Source organism: Eschrichtius robustus, chromosome 5, assembly GCF_028021215.1.
Source record: "Eschrichtius robustus isolate mEscRob2 chromosome 5, mEscRob2.pri, whole genome shotgun sequence".
Lineage (NCBI taxonomy): Eukaryota > Metazoa > Chordata > Mammalia > Artiodactyla > Eschrichtiidae > Eschrichtius > Eschrichtius robustus.
In genome coordinates, this window is record NC_090828.1 from 38,141,060 (window position 1) to 38,161,065 (window position 20,006).

The following is a 20,006-nucleotide window of genomic DNA, read 5'->3' on the forward strand; positions in this document are numbered from 1 at the left end:
AATCAAAGTTATGATTAGTTTTCCTGCGTTTTAGAAACCCAGTTGAAAGTTTTGGTCTACAGAAGATTGCAATTCATTTACCAAAATTGCTCTCTTATTTGGGATTATGCTTCCTATCAATATGAATTAGCTGAGGCCATAAAGAAAGTATTGGAGCATTCAGTTTCATATCTAAATATCTTCTGTATACAAGATACTGTCCATCACTTAGGAGTATAATACAGTGGGATGAATGTTACATAATTTCTTGCTGCTTCCTCATGACATTTTCCTGGTGAACGCTAGTCCTTCAAGGTCCATCTCTGTTTTCACTTGTTAAGCCATCTCTGATAACCTGGAGCAGAATTAGTTTCTTGGTGTTTGTTTTTTGTGCTGCTACTACAGCACTCTATAAATCGTTATTACTTAGAATATTCAATTGTGTTAAGGTTTTCTCTTCCACTTTGAAGTTGTGTACAGAAAGTGTACTTTGGTATCGACAGTACCTCGTGCGTGATGAGTGCTGAATATTTTATCAACACTTATTGAGAGATTAATTTATACTGTAAGTATTAAGGGTGTCATAGAAAGGGAACACAAACTTGAACGATTGGGTAGGTTTGGATACATCTGTTTGGCTAAGATAGGTGGGAAGTAGGACTTATATTTTGGGAACCTCCTGAGCTCAGAGGAAGAAATGTTAGGTTAGCATCAGATTAGGGAAGGCTTTGGACGACGAGCTAGGTTTCACTTTGGCCTTCAGATATCTACAGGATAAGTGCCCTCCTCATTCTCCCAGGTAACAGATTACTTATGTGATTTAGGAAAAGTCATTGGTTGCAGAGTGAAGGATGACCTAAAGGGAGTAAGGGCAACTTTTTTTTTTTTTTTTTTTTTTTTAAGGGCAACTTTTTAGGCTGTTGAAGCAGTTGAGAGGAGGTCTTGAATGTGAACCTCACTGGAGCAACTTTTTTTTTTTTTTTTTTTGGCTGTGCTGCTCGGCTTGCGGGATCTTAGTTACGGTACCAGGGGTTGAACATGGGCCACGTCAGTAAAAATGCTGAGTCCTAACCACTGGACTGCCAGAGAACTCCCTGGAGAAACTTTTAAAAATGTGTAATACATGTTTAATTTTTGTCTTAGAGTTGTCTATTATGTTGCCTTTTTAAATAAAGATTATATAATCTTTTCATCCTAAATAATGTTGCTGGTAAAGACATTTCTTTGTTGTACCTTATAATTTATTGTTAAAGTAATGGCTGCATCAGTACTTTGTAATTGAGTCTTGTGAAGTAAGTAATACTGTATTCAAACTGAAGTAAGTTATTGTTGTACCTTCCAATGTGGTTCTTTTCACAGACTATTACTTTCATCATTGAACCAAACTGATAACTTTTTTTTTCTTGTTGTCATATTCCTTTCAAATATTTCTGTTAGGATCAAGCCTTAACATCCTCTTTAACCAACCCAATTATTTTTTTATCCTGGGTCAGTGTGGCTTATGCTTTCCAGTGTTGAAATATAAAAAGAGCTGGACTTATTCGAGTCGAATATAACCCCTTTCTGCATGTTAAATTGTGTCAAGTGTATACAGTTATTAATGTGCATAATCTTGCCATCCAGCAGTTCTTCAGCTGTTGGTGATTTTGGCCCATGAGGGAATACACACTTTTCTGTTGGGAAGGAAAATAGATGGATTATCCAAAAATCCCATATATTGGCTTGTTTTGCCACTATCCCTTGAATGGATTTTGGGGGGGATCACAAGGCTGAAAAAGTTTTCTCCCTTAGTCTCTGCTTGCAGAATGGCTTGGAATAATCATTTTGCTACTCTGCATCTTCTGAGATTTTTATTTTCCTGTGTCCAGAATAGTTATTGTTTTGGTTTTGTAGATACTCAGGATGAATGTTGCTAGTCAAAATAAAAAGGAAAAAAAATTGCTTAAAGATTTTGAAAAAATTTTTTTCTGTAGAATTAAGAATTTCGTTAATATTAGTTAGGAATTAATTATTTAGGAACTGTTATCTGTAGTGTTTAGTAAAATAATTTACCATTATATTTAGTTGTGCTAGTGGGGTTTTGTTGAAGGAAAGGATTGAGAGTTGGTATACAGAATATACTTTCTATTTTTCTGGATGTCTTTTGGAAGTCTCTTATTTGAGAAATCCTTGCTTACCACCTGCTTCTGATTGGTGGAGATTAGATGTCACTTATGGGCCAGACTGAAAGGTGTCAGTGAGTGATTAACATCCAAAGGCTGTGTCTGTGTAACACGTAATGAACAGTAATTAGAACGTTGCAAATAATACAGATTAAAAATGAGGAATAGGGGCTTCCCTGGTGGCGCAGTGGTTGAGAGTCCGCCTGCCAATGCAGGGGACACGGGTTCGAGCCCTGGTCTAGGAAGATCCCACATGCCGCGGAGCGGCTGGGCCCGTGAGCCACAACTGCTGAGCCTGCGCGTCTGGAGCCTGTGCTCTGCAACAAGAGAGGCTGCGATAGTGAGAGGCCCGCGCACCGCGATGAAGAGCGGCCCCCACTTGCCGCAGCTGGAGAAAGCCCTCACACAGAAACGGAGACCCAACACAGCCATAAATAAATAAATAAAAATTAAAATGGAGATTTCTTTAAAAAAAAAAAAACAAACTCTTCCCTCTTTCTGTTCTTCCCACCTGCCCCACCCCAGCTCCCAGCTTTCTCACAACCCCAGGACTGGGGGCAGATAACCCAGTACTGGGCCAATCTCCCCTCTTAAAAAAAAAAAAACAAAAAAAAACGAGGAATAAAGATGTATCAAGGAGGAGGAAGTGCTACAAGCTGGACTTAGCAATGTCTGAGACATAGAAGAAAGAAAAGGCACAGAAAGGGAAACCAGTAGAACAGAATTGGTGGGGAGCTGTTAAACAGGTGTATCAGATGTGACCAGTGGTGGTTTATCTCAGAGTTTGATATTTAGGTCTTAGTTTAAAATACAAACAGTAGGTTAGATGTTGCCCATCTTGTAAAAGACCCGTAGTTGCAGCAGTACTGTCTTTTGATGTCAAACTCAATTCCCAGATAAAACATTTGATGTATTTATGTCAGAAAAATGTCTATAATTTTGAATTTTAAGTTATCACGTTTTTTGGATTATAAAAGTAATAGTAATTTTTAAGTAAATGAAAAATGGAAATCTATTTATTGCATGAATTGAGATTTCAAATGGGCCACTTCATAAATTTATTCATTAACTCACACTGTTAATTAACTTCTATCTCCTAGGGAAGGGTTTGTTCTCTGATAGTTGAAAATATTCCTAGAATCAGAATTCCTCTCCAAAAAGAGGGGTTTCAATTGAATAATAACATTTTTTGTAGATCATTGGAGCAAATTTACTTTTTAAAATATGTGTATTAACATTTAGAAGATTTTACGTTACCATCATTTGCAAGATCAGTAAAGCTGGAAAAGAAAGAAAATGACAAAGAAAAAGAATTGGAACTTTTAAAATTAAAGATATTCCGTAAAAGAACTAAAATCTGTTTATGTGTAGCAGAGGACTCCATTTCAGAGAAGAGAGAGCTTTTATTTTCTGTTGCATGGGGTCAGAGGGTGTGGTTTCAAAGGGTTAGAAGAAAGAAGAACCAAGAATGAGGAAAAAGGGAGAAACTTAAAACTATGCTTTTAAAAATTTTTAACTTTTTATTGAAAATTGAAAACATATACAAAAATAGAATAGTGAAATGAACCCCCACGTTGTGCCCATCATCTAATTATCTAGCTTGAACGGTTGTAAAGGTAAGGCCACTTTTGTTTAATCTCTTCACTGGCCTCTTCCACCTTTCTCATTATTTTGAAGCAAATCCAGGATGTATCATTTTATCCATACATTTTTCAGTGTGTATCTCTAAAATGTAAGGACTTTAAAAAATACCATTGTTGGGAGTTCCCTGGTGGTCTAGTGTTTAAAATTCGGTGCTTTCACTGCCGTGGCCCAGGTTCAGTCCCTGGTCGGGGAACTGAGATCCTACAAGCTGTGCGGCGTGGCCAAATAAGAAAAAAAAATACCATTATTGCACCTAAAATTAATGTAATAAAATATCCATCAGTGTTGGGAATCAAGTTCCAAATAAAGTTCATACATTGTGATTAGTCTTAAATCTTTGTTCCTTCATCTCTTTTTCTTTTTCCTTGCAATTAATTTGTTGCAGTATCTTTGTCCTGTAGAGTTTCCCACAGTCTAGAGGGAAAAGAGAAGATGGCAATAAAAACACTCACAACTTTCTCTTAGACTCTCCCACCACTACTGCTGCAGTCAAGGTGTCAGTAGGCCCACAAGCAAGGGAAGCTCCAAGAATATTATTGGGTTTTGAAGTGAGCACAGTTCTGAAATCATACTTCAGGTTTAGGTTGGACTAGCCATGGCAAGGAGATCTAACAAAGGACTTGCAAACTCAGGTGCCCCTCCCACTATAATTTTAATGGCAATGAATATACTCTCAAAATTTTCTAATAAGCTTAACTGCTACCTGAAATAGTTTTGTGTGTGTGTGTCTTTTTTTTTTTTTGGACTCCCAGTGATAGACATGCCTTAAAATAGGAATACCAACTTAAGAAAAACCCTGTTTTTGACAGGTTACCCTCAAGGATCCTCCTTTAGTGAGGCTCTTTCAGGCTCTTTGGTAAATACAAGTCTAATACTTAACTAGTACTTTGATTTCTTGTCTAAGGCTTTTTTTTTTTTTAACCACTTCCAGACTATACCAATTCTGAGGATTTGAAGGACTACGCATAATTTTAATTTTAGGATTCCAAATCTGCTGTCAAGATAAGGAATCCCTGCTTTCTTTTTAAGTGTTCAGCATTAGTAACAAAGAGTCCTACCATAGAAGCCTCCTTCCCCCTCAGTATACTTTACTGAAGATGGGGGCAGGGTTGGGTGGAGAACAGAAGTGAAGCTTTCATTCAGATAATCAGATAATTTAGAAATCCATATTAGATGTTTCTACCTTCTGTTACCCTTTCTTTAACACTATAAAACTGTGGAATTTTATAATTTCACTTACCCAGCTTTTCTTCATTCTACTTGTTCTCTTAATTTCTCTTCTCCATTTCATTTCTCAAAATTCTTATGTTGTACAGAATAATTCAGTTCTTCTCTGTCCTTAAACTTGCTTAAGTAAACCAAGAGTTTGTGATAAAATGAAACAAATACTTGTTATAAGACCCAGCAGTCCTGCTCATAGGTATTTACCCAAGTGGTATTAAAACCTGTGTTCACACAAAAACCTGTACACTGATGTTTACAGTAGCCTCTACAAACTCAAACAACTTGAATGCCCCATAGAGAATGGGTAAACACGCTGTAGTACAATGGAATGCTACTTGGTAATAAAAAAGCACAAACTTGATGTACACAACATGAAGACTGGAATATTTATGGGTTTGGGTGGATTAGAGTGCCAGCTCTTGGCAATCATATGTGTGGCCACTAGGAGGTCCTAGTCTCTGGTGTCTAGCAGACAGTGTTCATTTTTCTTTATTTTCACATATGAATGTCTTGAATTACAGAGATTCTAAATTGGAAAGGGATTAGGTGGGAACAGAAAGAGATTAGCATAAACATTTCCTTCTTTGTTTGCCTCAAGTCTTTTATTTAAATTTTTTTTTTTTTTCTTTTTCTTTGGCTGTGTTGGGTCTTCGTTGCTGTGTGCGGTCTTTCTCTAGTTGCAGCGAGTAGGGGCTACTCTTTGTTGTGGTGCACGGGCTTCTCAGTGCGGTGGCTTCTCTTGTTGCGGAGTACGAGCTCTGGGCACTCGGGCTTCAATAGTTGTGGCTGGCAGGCTTTAGAGCGCAGGCTCAGTAGTTGTGGCTCACGGGCTTAGTTGCTCCGTGGCACGTGGGGTCTTCCCGGACCAGGGCTCGAACCCCTGTCCCCTGCACTGGCAGGGGGATTCTTAACCACTGTGCCACCAGGGAAGTCCAAGTCTTTTATTTAATATTTTAGACCTCTGGTTATTCTTTTGAATGTATTCTACCTCATTTTTTTTTCATACTTGGTAACAAGTCTTATGCGTTCATTTGCTGTCAGAAATTATCTATTTGATTATTTTTAGTTCATATTTTAAGAAAATACAGGAATACCTGCATACCAGTAGCTGTAATTTAGTGTTAGCTTTGAAAGTAAGGAGTTAAAGACAACTTTTTTTCTCTTTCCCAGTTTTTTATAAACCCTTGCTGGGGAGAAAAATTAGAAAAATTACTTTTAATGACTTTTACAGATTGAAAGTTATATTTTTATTATGAAATATAGTACAGGGAAGTGTAGGAAAAAATGTTAGGAACATAGTGTAACCCATTGCCCAGCTTTACCAATTCTTAATATTTTGCTGTATTCCACAAATTTTATTTATTTTGGAAACAAAACAAAGTTACCTTATTTATGAATGTATTGATACATTTGTTTGCTCATAAATATTTGATTGTATTATGTTTGGTATTTTGGCACAAGTTTTATTAAGAAATAATTACAGGGTTTTCTAGTTTTTAATTCTGTCACTTGTATAACTGCTGAGTTTTGTGGCATCTATTGTAATTTTGTGGATAACACAATTTTTGTAAATGTGCTGCAGTTTACAATGCAAAACAAAATCCACTAGCTTTTTGGACTTTAATCCATACAGATAAAGATACAGAAATAGTAACTGGTTGAACTACATACATAACCTGTTGAAATTTAGTAATGAACCCCGCCCTCAGAATTTAACTATGAACAGCTGCCTAGCCCCAGGAGACCTTGAGACAGGTAATTTTGTTGCTAAATTTTGATTCCATAAGTATCCAGTCACAGTCCATATAGGCTTTATACAAATGCTAATTCAATATTTGTGTACCTTTGTAAGAAAACTGTTGCTAATCAGTAAGGACATAAAATCAGTGGGTAAAATGCACTAGATGAAAGTAGTTTCTGAATAAATATATTATCCAAATAAAGGAAAATAGCTGGTGAAAATTTATAATGGAAAAGTTCTTTAGAAGGAAAATCAAACTGTCTGTGATGTGTTGGGGGGGCAGCATGCTGCACAATGATAGGTGTGATGGGATGCAATTTTCATGAAACAGTGCCCCTTTCTGGTTTTTTAGTTGTATATGACCTAGAAGAAAGTATAAAATTGGTGATTTTGGTGAGAGTGGGCTGGGGCTGGAAATGGAGGGATGATGGGCTAGGTATGAGTTTCCTGGGGGGTTTATTAATAATGTGGAAGCCTGGGCTCATACATTGGAGGTTCTTTTTTTTACTTTCTTTTTTTTTTTTTTTTAACATCTTTATTGAAGTATAATTGCTTTACAATGGTGTGTTAGTTTCTGCTTTATAACAAAGTGAATCAGTTATACATGTACATATGTTCCCATATCTCTTCCCTCTTGCATCTCCCTCCCTCCCACCCTCCCTATCCCACCCCCTCTAGGTGGTGACAAAGCACAGAGCTGATTTCCCTGTGCTATGCGGCTGCTTCCCACTAGCTATCTATTTTACATTTGGTAGTGTATATATGTCCATGACACACTCTCACCCTGTCACATCTCACCCCTCCCCCTCCCCATATCCTCAAGTCCATTCTTTAGTAAGTCTGTGTCTTTATTCCCATCTTGCCACTAGGTTCTTCATGACCTTTTTTTTTTTTTTTTTTTTCCCTTAGATTCCATATATATGTGTTAGCATACTGTATTTGTTTTTCTCTTTCTGACTTACTTCACCATTGGAGGTTCTGATTTAGTGTGTCTGAGGCTTAGGAGTCTGTCCTTGTAACAGGTGCCCCAGGTGATTTCGATGTAAATGGTCAGTAGACCACACTGATGCTGTATAGGGGAGATTGCATACTATTTGGCTGGCCTGATTGACCCGTTTATGTTTCTTGCCTGGATCCTGATGGCGGTAGCATTTGTGGTTCTTTAAAAGAACCTGTTTACTTAAAAGTGATACATGTACCTAGTGGTTGGAAGAAAAAAAAAAAGCCTCAAACATTGCTGAAATGGAAATGCTCAAAAAAGGAAAAAATGAAGGGTAGATCTCCACTCACCTTTTAGCAAATCTACTAATCCCTGAGAGGTTTCTTTGTATTATACCAGGGGAAAAAGTGTTCCTAGCGGGTGAGGGAAAGGAGCAAATACGGGTTAAAACTTATATATATATATATATATATATATATGTGTGTGTGTGTGTGTGTGTGTGTGTGTGTGTGTGTGTGTGTATGTATGTAAGTACTTAAAACAGAAGCAACAGTAGAGAGAATAAAATGAATCACCCAGCTCAAATGAGGATATTTCTGTTTGTGATTAATCGTGGTGGAGGCCCCTGGCTGCCTGGGCTGCTGTAACAGTTTTGAGGGGAGAAATGCAGGAAAAATGCGTGGTGATGGCGGTGCTGTGACACACTATAAAAATTTCGAGATGTGTTTACAAACTGGGACTGCTGATTTCAGTATTAACCCTATTGCATTATATTGAGTTTCTGAGACTTGCTCCCACAAGCTGTGCCTCAGACTAGACAATGTTATTACCTTTTCTACTTTAAACCACACCCTATCTTGAGGAACTAGAGAAGGTTTTCTCCCTTAGCTGGGGGAGGGTTGGGCATTTGTGCCACTTGGATTTTTTCCTTTTGGTCCTTGCAAACTAGTAAATGAGCATTTAAAAGCTTTTTAAATGACTTAATTCAGTTGAAGGTAATGAGCTAGCACAAGCTAGCACAAATTGAAACATCTGTTTGGCAACAGATCACTGGCAGTAGAAACTCTTTTTCTTTACACATGTATATGTTATTTATATTATTAAAATGAAACATTAGTTTGTAATTTAAAGTTATCTGTTGTCTGGAAAGACTTTAAAAAAGGTTGGAAGACTAGTCTGTATTCAAAGGAGACTGAAGAGACATGACAACTAAATGCAATGTGTGGTTCTTGATAGGATCATGGATCAAAGAAGGGACCATCTATGAAGGATATTACTAGGACCATTGGGGAGATATGAAACTGGATTGTATTTTAGATGATGTCATATCTAGGTTTAATTTCTTGAGCATGTTAATACTATTGTGGTTATGTAGGAGAATGTTCTAGATCTGGAAATACATGCTGAAATATTAGGGGTTTTAAATGGTTTAGAAAAGTTGCATGTACACACACATGTATTTGCTTTATGTCTTATGTACATAAACAGTTGAGGAATGTAAGTGAAGAGTATGTGGGTGTTCATTGTACTGCTTTAATTTTTTTCAGTCTTGAAAAATTAAAAAAACAGTTAAGAGTTGATACTTCATTCACCACATTTGCATCTTTTTTTTTTTTCTGGCTGCTTTGGGTCTTCATTGCTGTGCATGGGCTTTCTCTAGTTGTGGCAAGCGGGGCCTATTCTTCGTTGCAGTGTGCAGGCTTCTCATGGGGGTGGCTTCTTTTGTTGCAGCACATGGGCTCTAGGCGTGCGGGCTTCAGCAGTTGAAGCACACGGGCTCAGTAGTTGTGGCTCCCAGGCTCTAGAGCTCAGGCTCAGTAGTCATGGCTCACGGGCTTAGTTGCTCCGCGGCATGTGGGATCTTCCCGGACCAGGGGTCGAACCCGTGTCCCCTGCATTGCAGGCGGATTCTTAACCACTGCGCCATCAGGGAAGTCAACCATGTGCATCTTCTGAATGTCAGACCTATGGCTAGACACGGTGTTTGGGGAGTGAGACGTGGCAAGAGTTAATTCATTCATTGAATGCTTAAGTGTTTCATGCTCATTATGTCCTTCAATCCTTAAAACAAAACTTTATGTTGTAGGAAACTGAGATACATAGGTTAAATAACGTATTAATTAGCAGAGAAAGAGCCTTTGAAGGCATACATTTTGAGTCAGACTTAAGCTCAGACTCTTAATCATAAATCTAATGTGATGGTGGGTGCAGCCAAACTGTGTAGGGCTCTGTATTATGTGCTTAAGAATTTAGATTTTATCCTTTATTGTTTTGCTGTTGAAGATGTTTAGGACATCACCTAGGAGCTTGTTAGGAATGCAGAAACTTGGGTCTGATATGATACAGGCCTACTGCATTCTAACAAAATCAGAACCTGTAGATGATCTGTTGCACGTTTAGGTTTGCGAACCACTCTCCGCAGTACTGTTTTTACCTTTCTGGTAGTGTTGAGTTTAAATAATCTTGAGTGTTGTTCTTGGTCCCTTAATCAACATTAACAGTATTATTTTTTCAAGCGAGAAAAGGTTAGAATTCAGCGGTAGTTTAATAAACTTTGGTAACCCATTTTTAAGGTGAGAGTAACTTGCAGTTGCTGAAATAGTAAGCATCTCCTCTGTGTGCATAAGTATTGTCTATTGGGTGGAGATGTATTAAATTTATTAAAAATCAATACTTTGTGTAGTTACTCCAACTCCTTATGGAATGATTATTTTGAAGTTTCTGTATTTAGAAGAGTTTTTGATAATACTCAGTAGAAAAATGCATTGTGTTGAGTGCTCTTTGGAAAATGAGATTGAGGATTTTATTAATTTTCTTACAGATATTGAAGCACAGATTCGAGAAATTCAAGGCAAGAAGGCAGCTCTTGATGAAGCTCAAGGAGTGGGCCTTGATTCTACAGGTTATTATGACCAGGAAATTTATGGTGGAAGTGACAGCAGGTTTGCTGGATACGTGACATCTATTGCTGCAACTGAACTTGAAGATGTAAGTTACAAAGTATATAAACAGTCCAAGCATTTTTTTGACGGAGAGCAAGAAATATAAAGGAATCTTCTGTTTTGAGTCATCTGGTTTAATCTGGACAGACATCTTGGAGATTGGGAGATCTTCCTTTGGGAGGATAAAACTGTCGAAAGTGTCCTTCTAAGAAACTTCTGGAAGTGCTCAGTTCTGGATCTTTATGTTAAAACTAGTTTGTTTATCCAGCCAAGCACCTGGAAATCATTAACCATTGTAAAGTAAATCCTTATTGTTACCTACTGAGCTCTGTCTAGAGTAGCCCAGTGAGAAGTGACTTCATTTTAAACAGCCGCCTGTGCTTGTGACTTTTGATTTCTGATTTGTTTCCAAAAAACTTGGTGCTTTTTTTCCCCCCTTCGCGTCTTAACATGAGTGGACTGTTTCTTGTTACTCATATTAATGGGCCTTTCATGCCTAATTTAGTTACTCTGAAGGGTGACTGCCTCTCATTTTGAAATACATCTCAAAGTGTTTTCATATATTCCACATAGCTTATATTTTGTCACACCATTTCAAACATCCAAATTTGGTGAAATAGCTGATCATTTTCGTGTGGTTCAGTAATCTATGTACATAGATTATGAAACTTGTTATTTTTATGAAATTCAAGCCATATTTAATTTTATGGTTAGAACTTTTTTTTTTTTTTAAGAAAAATTTTAAAGTTCCAAAGGCAAAATTTCCAGAAGCCGATCAGGCTTATATTTGCATTATCGTACCTTAATGGTAAGAGGCAGTGATGGCTCTGTGTTCCAGAAGCTGAGCAGGAAATTGTCATTTCATTTTTGAGTGAAATTAATGAGGTGTTAAGATCTTCTTGAGATCTATCCATTGTTGCACTTTTTCCTTTAGTAAAATAATAATGTAACATTGTTCTGTTTAAACGTACTATTAGGGAAATAAATACATTTAAAATTAATTACATTTTACTTGTTTCTGTGGTTTAAATCATGTTTTTAAAAAAGTTAAAAAAACAAGGAAACTGGAGAGTTCTAAATAAGCTGTTTGTAGTTTTCCAAATTTGAAAACAAATTTCATCATGCCCTCTGTTGAGAAGATGAAATGCTCAGGTTTTTCTAGTCCATACCTACTTTATTTACAGAAAGGATTCCTTGTTTAGTATTTTTAAAAGAGTATATAGAACTAAGTTTCTTTATTAGCTTTTTGAGTTGAGAAGAAAACCTAAGTGTTAACAAGTTTCATCACATTGTCTTTTGATTTCATATTGAATCTTTGTGTGTTCTTTCTAGTTTTTAAGTTCTGACATTTTTGTTTGTGGCTTTCTGGGGGCATTTGTTGCAGGATGACGATGACTACTCATCATCTACAAGTTTGCTTGGTCAGAAGAAGCCAGGATATCATGCCCCTGTGGCATTGCTTAATGATATACCACAGTCAACAGAACAGGTGACTTTTTTTTTTTTTTTAAGTTAAAACCAGAGTTTATTCAGCTAAAGAAAACTGAACGTCTCAATTCCAATGGAAAGTCACATATTTTAGGAATCGAGTTATTACAATGTTCTGAGGAGAGTTGATTTGGGAGAATTAGAAATAATAGTTTATTTCAAAAAGGTGATCATTTCGTGAAGGATTGAACTATGGAAATTGTCTCATTTCCATATGCCTTATTTTTTAAAACATTAGCATTTATCGGAAAAATGGTACATAATATTAATAGGCATTTATTAAACATTTTTACATGTTTTATAATGTTCTGATTTTTGTTTGTGACATTCTCTTTGGTTATTTAATAAGTGAGTATTAAGTGAGACATACCTTTTTTCAGTATGATCCATTTGCTGAGCACCGACCTCCAAAGATTGCAGATCGGGAAGATGAATACAAAAAGCACAGGCGGACCATGATAATTTCCCCAGAGCGTCTTGATCCTTTTGCAGATGGTAATTCTTTCCCACTTTTCTATAAGTATTCAGAAATTTATTTGTGTTAAGTTGTCTTTAGCCCTTTGATTTTTTTTGGCATGCTTATGAATTTGCTTTTCTTTTTAAAAATCCCCCTTATTATAGATTTGTGTAGATTTGGTTGAAGTCACAGATGCCATATTCTTCATCTTTATAATGCCAGTTTTCTTTCCAGGTAGAAGGACAAGAAACTAATGAGCCAATGCCATAGAAACGCAAAGGGTTAAAGGTTTTTCTTTTACTTTTGTTTTGGGTACGCTTTCTTTACTTTGAACAAATGTGTTTTTCTGCTCAAAATACTTTCAAATTATTGAAAGTTTTCATTCCAAGTCTTAGATTTTTAGGATTGTTACTTTTGAGAAACTGTTTCCACATTAGAGCTCCCCTCATATTGCTCTAAATATAGTTTAGTAAATGCACCTACTTTGCTCTAAGCATACTTAAAGTTAAAACAAAAGTATGTATACAAAGACTTTGATATTTTTAATAGTTGGAGTCTGTTTTGCTAATTTTAGTGTGCAAGTCAGCACAAGGGGCATAGTGAGCCTGATGGAAGCTTTCCTCAGGTGAGTGAGTTTCAAGATCAAAGTTAGGTGCCTGTTTCTTAAAATTAGATTCTGCTGCAGGTTTACAAATTAGACTTTCAGCCTGCATGAATTAGTAGGGATATTCTTTTTTTTACTTGCATAATTGTAATTGATTTAAACATGTATGTCAGAATTCACAGGCCCATACTAACTGTCCTTAATTTCTTTCCTACAGCAGTACTGCTATATGCCAGTCCTGTCTGCATTCTTAAGGGTGCAGTTCAACACATCCTCTCTAGATTATGGTGAAAAAGTATTCCAAAGGAAGTCTTATCAGAGATAGTGTCAGAAAGAATGACACTACCAATTGGGCATGATCTTCAGCATAGGAAATGTCTTAGACCTTTATTAGTTTTTCCTAAATTGTGATGCTATACTACTTGTATAGCTAATTATCACATTTCTAAAACATAGTGTGCCTCTGTGAATCTTGTTATATATTGTTTGGGCTTCTTTAAGATATTTTGAAGTTTGAAAAGCAAATACTGCAACTTTAACCAAGAGACTAACACATCTCTTTGTACACCACTTTTTTTCTGTATGCATCATAATAACTGGTAAAAGTAATATATTTCAAGTAATATGTTTCCAGTTGTTATTTATACTTTCTAAGAAAATAAAAATATGTTTCTGGGTCAAGGAAACGTAAAAATCATGAAGCCCTTTTTAGTAACATGACATCAGAATAAGATTAGAGGTATATTTTTAAAAATCAGATTTTCTAAACTATAACTGTTTTAGAACATTGTATGAAGAACTTACCTAGTCATAGTTACTTGTAGTCAGGATTTTAACAGCTTGCAACAGGTAATGTTTTGAATATAAATATCTTTCCAAAGTGTTACTAATGGTAAAGAGATAATTTTCTAGGCTTCTATTCTGCTGCTTGAAGTCAGAACTGCTGATGGAGACAAAGGCACGAAAGTGTACGTATTCCGGATTAGCAACCCAGGAACCCATCACTTCTGAAGACTCTAAACTGTGCTGTCATTTTGTTTTTATATGCATTAAAATATTTGTTTTAAACTGCTGTAGATATGTTTGTGTTCAAACAGGTTAAATTGATCAGCAAACTCAATAAAAAGTAAGATGTGTAATTATTAAAGTTTTCCATCAAAAAATAAATTAAATGACTATGGAATAATGTAATATTAGAGCAGGGCAGATAAATCAGTTGAACCTAATTATCTTTTATTTATTGTACTCTTGTCCTGTTGCTGTTCTTTTCTGCAGGAGGGAAGACCCCTGATCCTAAAATGAATGCTAGGACTTACATGGATGTAATGCGAGAACAACATTTAACTAAAGAAGAGGTCTGTGAACCTGCTTTTTATTTTAATGGTGTTGAAAGAATGTAAAGAAAGTTGAGATTAAGAGACTTTTATGTTTTCCTTTTTATTTGCTGCACAAGTAATATTTTAACATTATTAATAAAAATTAAGTTGAGAAAGAACCTTATTCAAAATTCTAACACCTCCCAAATTAAGCTTTTCATATTTCTATACTATCCTTTTCTAGTGCCTGGCCCCTTGGCCACATGTATATGCATATATATCTTACAGTGGATATATCTGGGGGTGGATTGATGGTGTGTGCCTGAAGTCAGCGTGTAAGGGGAAAGTCAAAGAGTAAAATCATTTTTTGAAAAGCCTCTGATTCTTCCATAAAATTTAGTTTGAATATGGGTGGAGAATTCTAATGAATTCTTGCTGGCCTGCAGAGTTTGCTGTGTTTTGTTTTTAATAGTTAATCTCCATAATTTTATTCTAAATATATAATAGATTTGTTTGTGGGATGAATTAAATGCGGTAAATGGAACCCTACTTTAAAATCATAGGCTAAATAAAGGTGTATTTGTTGTGACTATATTATACATAATATTTCATAGTTAAAACAAAATGTTGAAAATCTCACTTCTTCTTTTTCTAACTTATTACATAGTCTTAATTACTTATTTATATGAGTCTTATGTTTTTCACTGGAAGCGTTTTGGTTCACTACCATTGACCGAAGATTTTACTTCGTTCACTGTATATAAAGCAGTGCGCTCTATGTAACGAATTCTGTATTTGCTCATCTGTTGTGCAGAAAGACAGTATGTAAAACTTGACAATACAGGAGAGAGAGGGAAAATAAGGAATGGGTCTACCAGTAGCATAGAAAGGAGAATGAGTGAAAGATAAAATGGCATTATATGGAAATGACTCTACTAACGATACAGAAATATATGGAAAATGTTTTAAAGATGCTCACTGTTTGTTCACATGTTTTTCAGAGAGAGATCAGGCAACAGCTAGCAGAAAAAGCTAAAGCTGGAGAGCTAAAAGTCGTCAATGGAGCAGCAGCATCCCAGCCCCCCTCAAAACGAAAGCGGCGTTGGGATCAAACAGCTGATCAGACTCCTGGTGCCACTCCAAAAAAGCTGTCAAGTTGGGATCAAGCAGAGGTAATTTCTGTTCATTATTACCGTTTTAAATTTATTTTTCTCATGGAATGTACTAGTCTGGTTTTGTTGACACAACAAGATAACCAGAGGCTGGGTACCTTAAACAGAAGACATTTTCTCACAGTTCTGGATCAAGGTGCCAACAGGGTTAGTGTCTGGTGAGAGCTCTCTTTCTGCCTTGCACACATCTGCCTTCTTGCTGTGTCCTCAGGAGGCCTTTGCACACATGCGAAGAGCAAGGGAGCTCTGGTGTCTCTTTTCCCATAAGGACACCAGTCCTATCAGATTCATGTCCAATCTCGTGACCTCATTTAGCCTCATTACCTCGCTAAAGGCCCAATCTCCAAGCACAGTTACAGTGAGGATAAGGGCTTCGACATGACTTTTGGTGGAGACAATAGTTCCGTTCATAACGTGAAGGGTGAAGGAATGTTCCTTGTGGAATATTAATTACAGATATGTAAGTATGTCACATTATGTGGGGGTTAAGTATAACACAGTGGCCTTCCTCAGTTTTTAGATGGATAATTTAAATCTCTGACCACAGGTGTCAGATACATAACGCTACTGCGTTTCCTTCGTCAGTTGACTTTCCTAGAAACTTTTTTTTTGGTGGTAAAATGTATATAAAGTTTGCCACTTTAAACCATTTTTAAGCGTACAGTTCGGTGGTATTGATGACACAATGTGCGTCAAGCACCACCACGATTTATTTTCAAAACTTCTTCATCCCTTCAAGGAAACTCTGTGATCATTAAGCAATAACTCTGTCCCCCTCTCCTTCAGATGAATTGTTTATGCTCTGCGAAACCTTTAGTACCTCCTTAGCTGCTTCCTTTTTAGTTTATGACGTTGCTCTCTATTTCCCTCTCACCCCAAATAAGAACAATTAAAAAGAAAAAAGTATACATATTCCCACTGTGAAATCTACTCTGCTTTTCCTTCTCTTGCGATACGAACTGTTGGTACAGGTTGACCATCTAAAGCTAACCCATCTGTTGATGTGCCATTTCCCATCTCTTAATACTCAAGGACTCTCATGTAACATCAGTTTTTTTCTCTGTACTCTAGATTATTATCATCAGCAAACACACTTGACTGATCTTCATCTTTAAAAAAAAAAAAAAAGAAGATACCACAAGAAATCTTCTCTTGACCCTTACTTCCCCTTCCAGCTACCATCCCGTTTCTTTCTCTTTTTACCACAAAATGCTGTGAATGAGTTGTGTATCTCTACTTGTGCTCTGGTGCTTTTGCCTGCACCGCTCCACCAAATCCTCTTTTGTCAAGATGACTTAACCTCCTCGTTGCTAAATCCAAAGATAAGTCTCAACCCTCATATTATGCAGCATATCAGTAGCATTCGACATTCTTTGATACCCTCTTAAACCAAAAAAATTTATTTATTTATTTACTTATTTATTTATTGGCTGCGCCTCATGGCATGTGGGATCTTAGTTCCCCAACCAGGGATTGAACCCACGCCCCCTGCTTTGGAAGCACAGAGTCTTAACCACTGGACCACCAGGGAAGTCCCTTGATACCCTTTTCTTTCCTAGCCTCTGGGCTTCAGTCTTTCTTGATTCTCCTAATACTCACCTCAGTGACTGCTGCTTTCTAGTCTTGTTTGCTGGATCTTCCTCAGCTTCCTTAACTTTGGGGTACTCTAATGCTCAGTCCTCAGATCTCTTTTGCATCTAAACTAACCCCCTAGGATCTCACTCCTGTCTTTACATACTATCTTTATAAGACAACTCCCAAATTTACAAATCCATCCCTACTTCTCTGCTCCTCAGACCTGACACATTTACTTTGATATGTATTTGATAGGCATTTCAGAATCAGTATTTATAATGAAATTGATTTTCTGTACTCACTCCCTCCAGCCTGCTCCCATGTCTATTGGCTCAAACCAAACCCTTAGAAATCATTTCAGGGTCATCCTGTACTCCTCTTCCTCTTCCCTGGCATCCTATCCACAGATGCATTTTGTTGGCCCCACCTTTAAATATATTCAGGATCTACCCACTTTTCATGACCCCACCACCCTAGTCTAAAAGTCACTGTTGACTGTAGCATAGGCTACTGCAGATTTATTTACAAAGAAGGAAAAATGTGTCAGGCCATGGCATTGTTTTCCCAAACCCAGAATTGAGATACACTAAACCTAGCACATAATTTCCAAACACTTTAGGTTTAGATCTTGAGGACTTCCCCATTTGCTTGCTGATACATGAGAGGATTTGGTTCTGTATAATATATGTTATTACTAACTTAAATTCTGTGGTTGACATTCAGTGCAAATTTTAAAAACTGACATTCAGTGCAAATTTTAAAAACAGAGAAAGAGAAACTTGTCCTTCTGGTATCTGTTTAACTGAAATGGAGACCCAAGAGTTGATGTCTGTCTCATAAAAACTATAGAGATTCAGACCATGTTTTCTTTCACGCTTCTCATTTAACACAACTCCATCTTAATTATGACTGTGGGAATTACAGTGGATACTAGGAAGCATTTTTTCCTACCTGATTGAGCAGGAAGAGCAGTTGCTAAAAATGAGACTTTTGAACAATTTATGTTCTTTACTCATCTAACTGAGAATTTCTCAACCCTGAATAATATATAGAATCTTTTTTTTTTTTTTTTTTTTAATACCAGTGCCGGGCCCCACCCCCAGAGGTCTGATTTAATTGGTCTGGGTGCACCTGTGGCTCCAGAGACTTCTTTTTTTTTCTTTTTTAAAAATAATTAATTAATTAGTTTTTGGCTGTGTTGGGTCTTCGTTTCTGTGCGAGGGCTTTCTCTAGTTGCGGCAAGCGGGGGCCGCTCTTCATCGCGGTGCGCGGGCCTCTCACCATCGCGGCCTCTCTTGTTGGGGAGCACAGGCTCCAGACGCGCAGGCTCAGTAGTTGTGGCTCACGGGCCTAGTTGCTCCGCGGCATGTGGGATCTTCCCAGACCAGGGCTCGAACCCGTGTCCCCTGCATTGCCAGGCGGACTCTCAACCACTGTGCCACCAGGGAAGCCCTAGAATCTTTTGAAAGGAAAAAATACTGAGCCTTATTTGCAAACGTGAAGCTAAATAGAACTCTTGGGTTGGATAGAGCATCCAACTTTAAAAGAAATATGTAAAAGTATACTACAAAACTTACAGAATTATTTAAATACAGATTTTGTTTTGCTTCACTAAATTCACCTGCTTTTTTGATATGATACTGTCTGCACTCTGCAGGTTCTTTTGCTTTCACATTCTGTCTGATTTCCTATATTGCTCACTACTTGTCTCTGTTTCACTACCATGGAACCTTCGATCATTTAAGTCAACTTCTAATCTTTTTTCACTAATCTTGCCAGCATCAGTTAGAGTAATATTATTATAGATGTGATTATAAATATAACCTCTTTTCAAGAATTTGAGATTATGTGGCAGTATCTAGTTATAATTACCCAGGTGATCCAAAACATGCTTAAATTAATTAAACACACACAAAATTGAACAAAAACAAAAATATTCTTAGTGGGAACTCATGAGTCTCTGTCTCTAAGCCCCAGTTTTGAGATGTGCCGATATAATTAAAGCTGAAATTCTTGAGCTCTTGACAGAGAAACCTTAATGTTTTCCCAAAGTTACGGAGCCATTAGTGGTATAACCAAGATTATTACCCAAAATACATTGTTTTTTAAATTAGGGCTTTTTTCATTGCTCCAAATTAAATCTTTAAGTTGTTTTTTTGTCATAAATGTATTTGCTAGAAAGTAGGTATCTTTTAAGCAGAAGGATAATCTATTCTCTTAATTATGAACTAAAACATTTAATTTTTTTTGTTTGCTTAACAGGTTTTCTAATTTTTATGTGGGTGTATGAAATAAATTTTTTGTTTTGCTCTGTTAAGACCCCTGGACATACCCCTTCCTTAAGATGGGATGAGACACCAGGTCGTGCAAAAGGAAGCGAGACTCCTGGAGCAACCCCAGGCTCAAAAATATGGGATCCTACACCTAGTCACACACCTGCGGGAGCTGCTACCCCTGGACGAGGCGATACACCAGGCCACGCGACACCAGGCCATGGAGGCGCAACTTCCAGTGCTCGTAAAAACAGATGGGATGAGACCCCCAAAACAGAAAGAGGTACTTCTAGTGGAGTTTGGGTGTGTGTGTGGGTAAAATGTTGATTTGGTGAGTGGTGTGTTTATGGCCAAAATCTGTTCTCTCTGGTCCTAGGAAGACATAAATAACCAGATGCTTTCGGGACAGATAAAGAACTGAGCAGATGATATACCTAATTCTTTTCCCTTCTTAAAGATGTTTAAGATTTATTTTAGGAAGAACATTAG

At 37.0% G+C, this 20,006-nt stretch overlaps 1 protein-coding gene across 4 annotated transcripts in view; it reads left to right on the forward strand.

The window, feature by feature from the left end:
• SF3B1 (splicing factor 3b subunit 1) overlaps nt 1-20,006 on the forward strand; it is a 61,059-nt gene that overhangs the window by 26,111 nt on the left and 14,942 nt on the right. Inside the window, exons 3-8 of one of the 4 annotated variants that reach the window (XM_068544725.1) lie at nt 10,512-10,678; nt 12,017-12,121; nt 12,501-12,615; nt 14,457-14,536; nt 15,499-15,669; nt 19,563-19,800. In XM_068544725.1, coding sequence (XP_068400826.1) covers nt 10,512-10,678; nt 12,017-12,121; nt 12,501-12,615; nt 14,457-14,536; nt 15,499-15,669; nt 19,563-19,800 — 876 coding nt within the window. The other 3 variants (XR_011074133.1, XM_068544726.1, XM_068544727.1) reach the window with 3 other exon arrangements.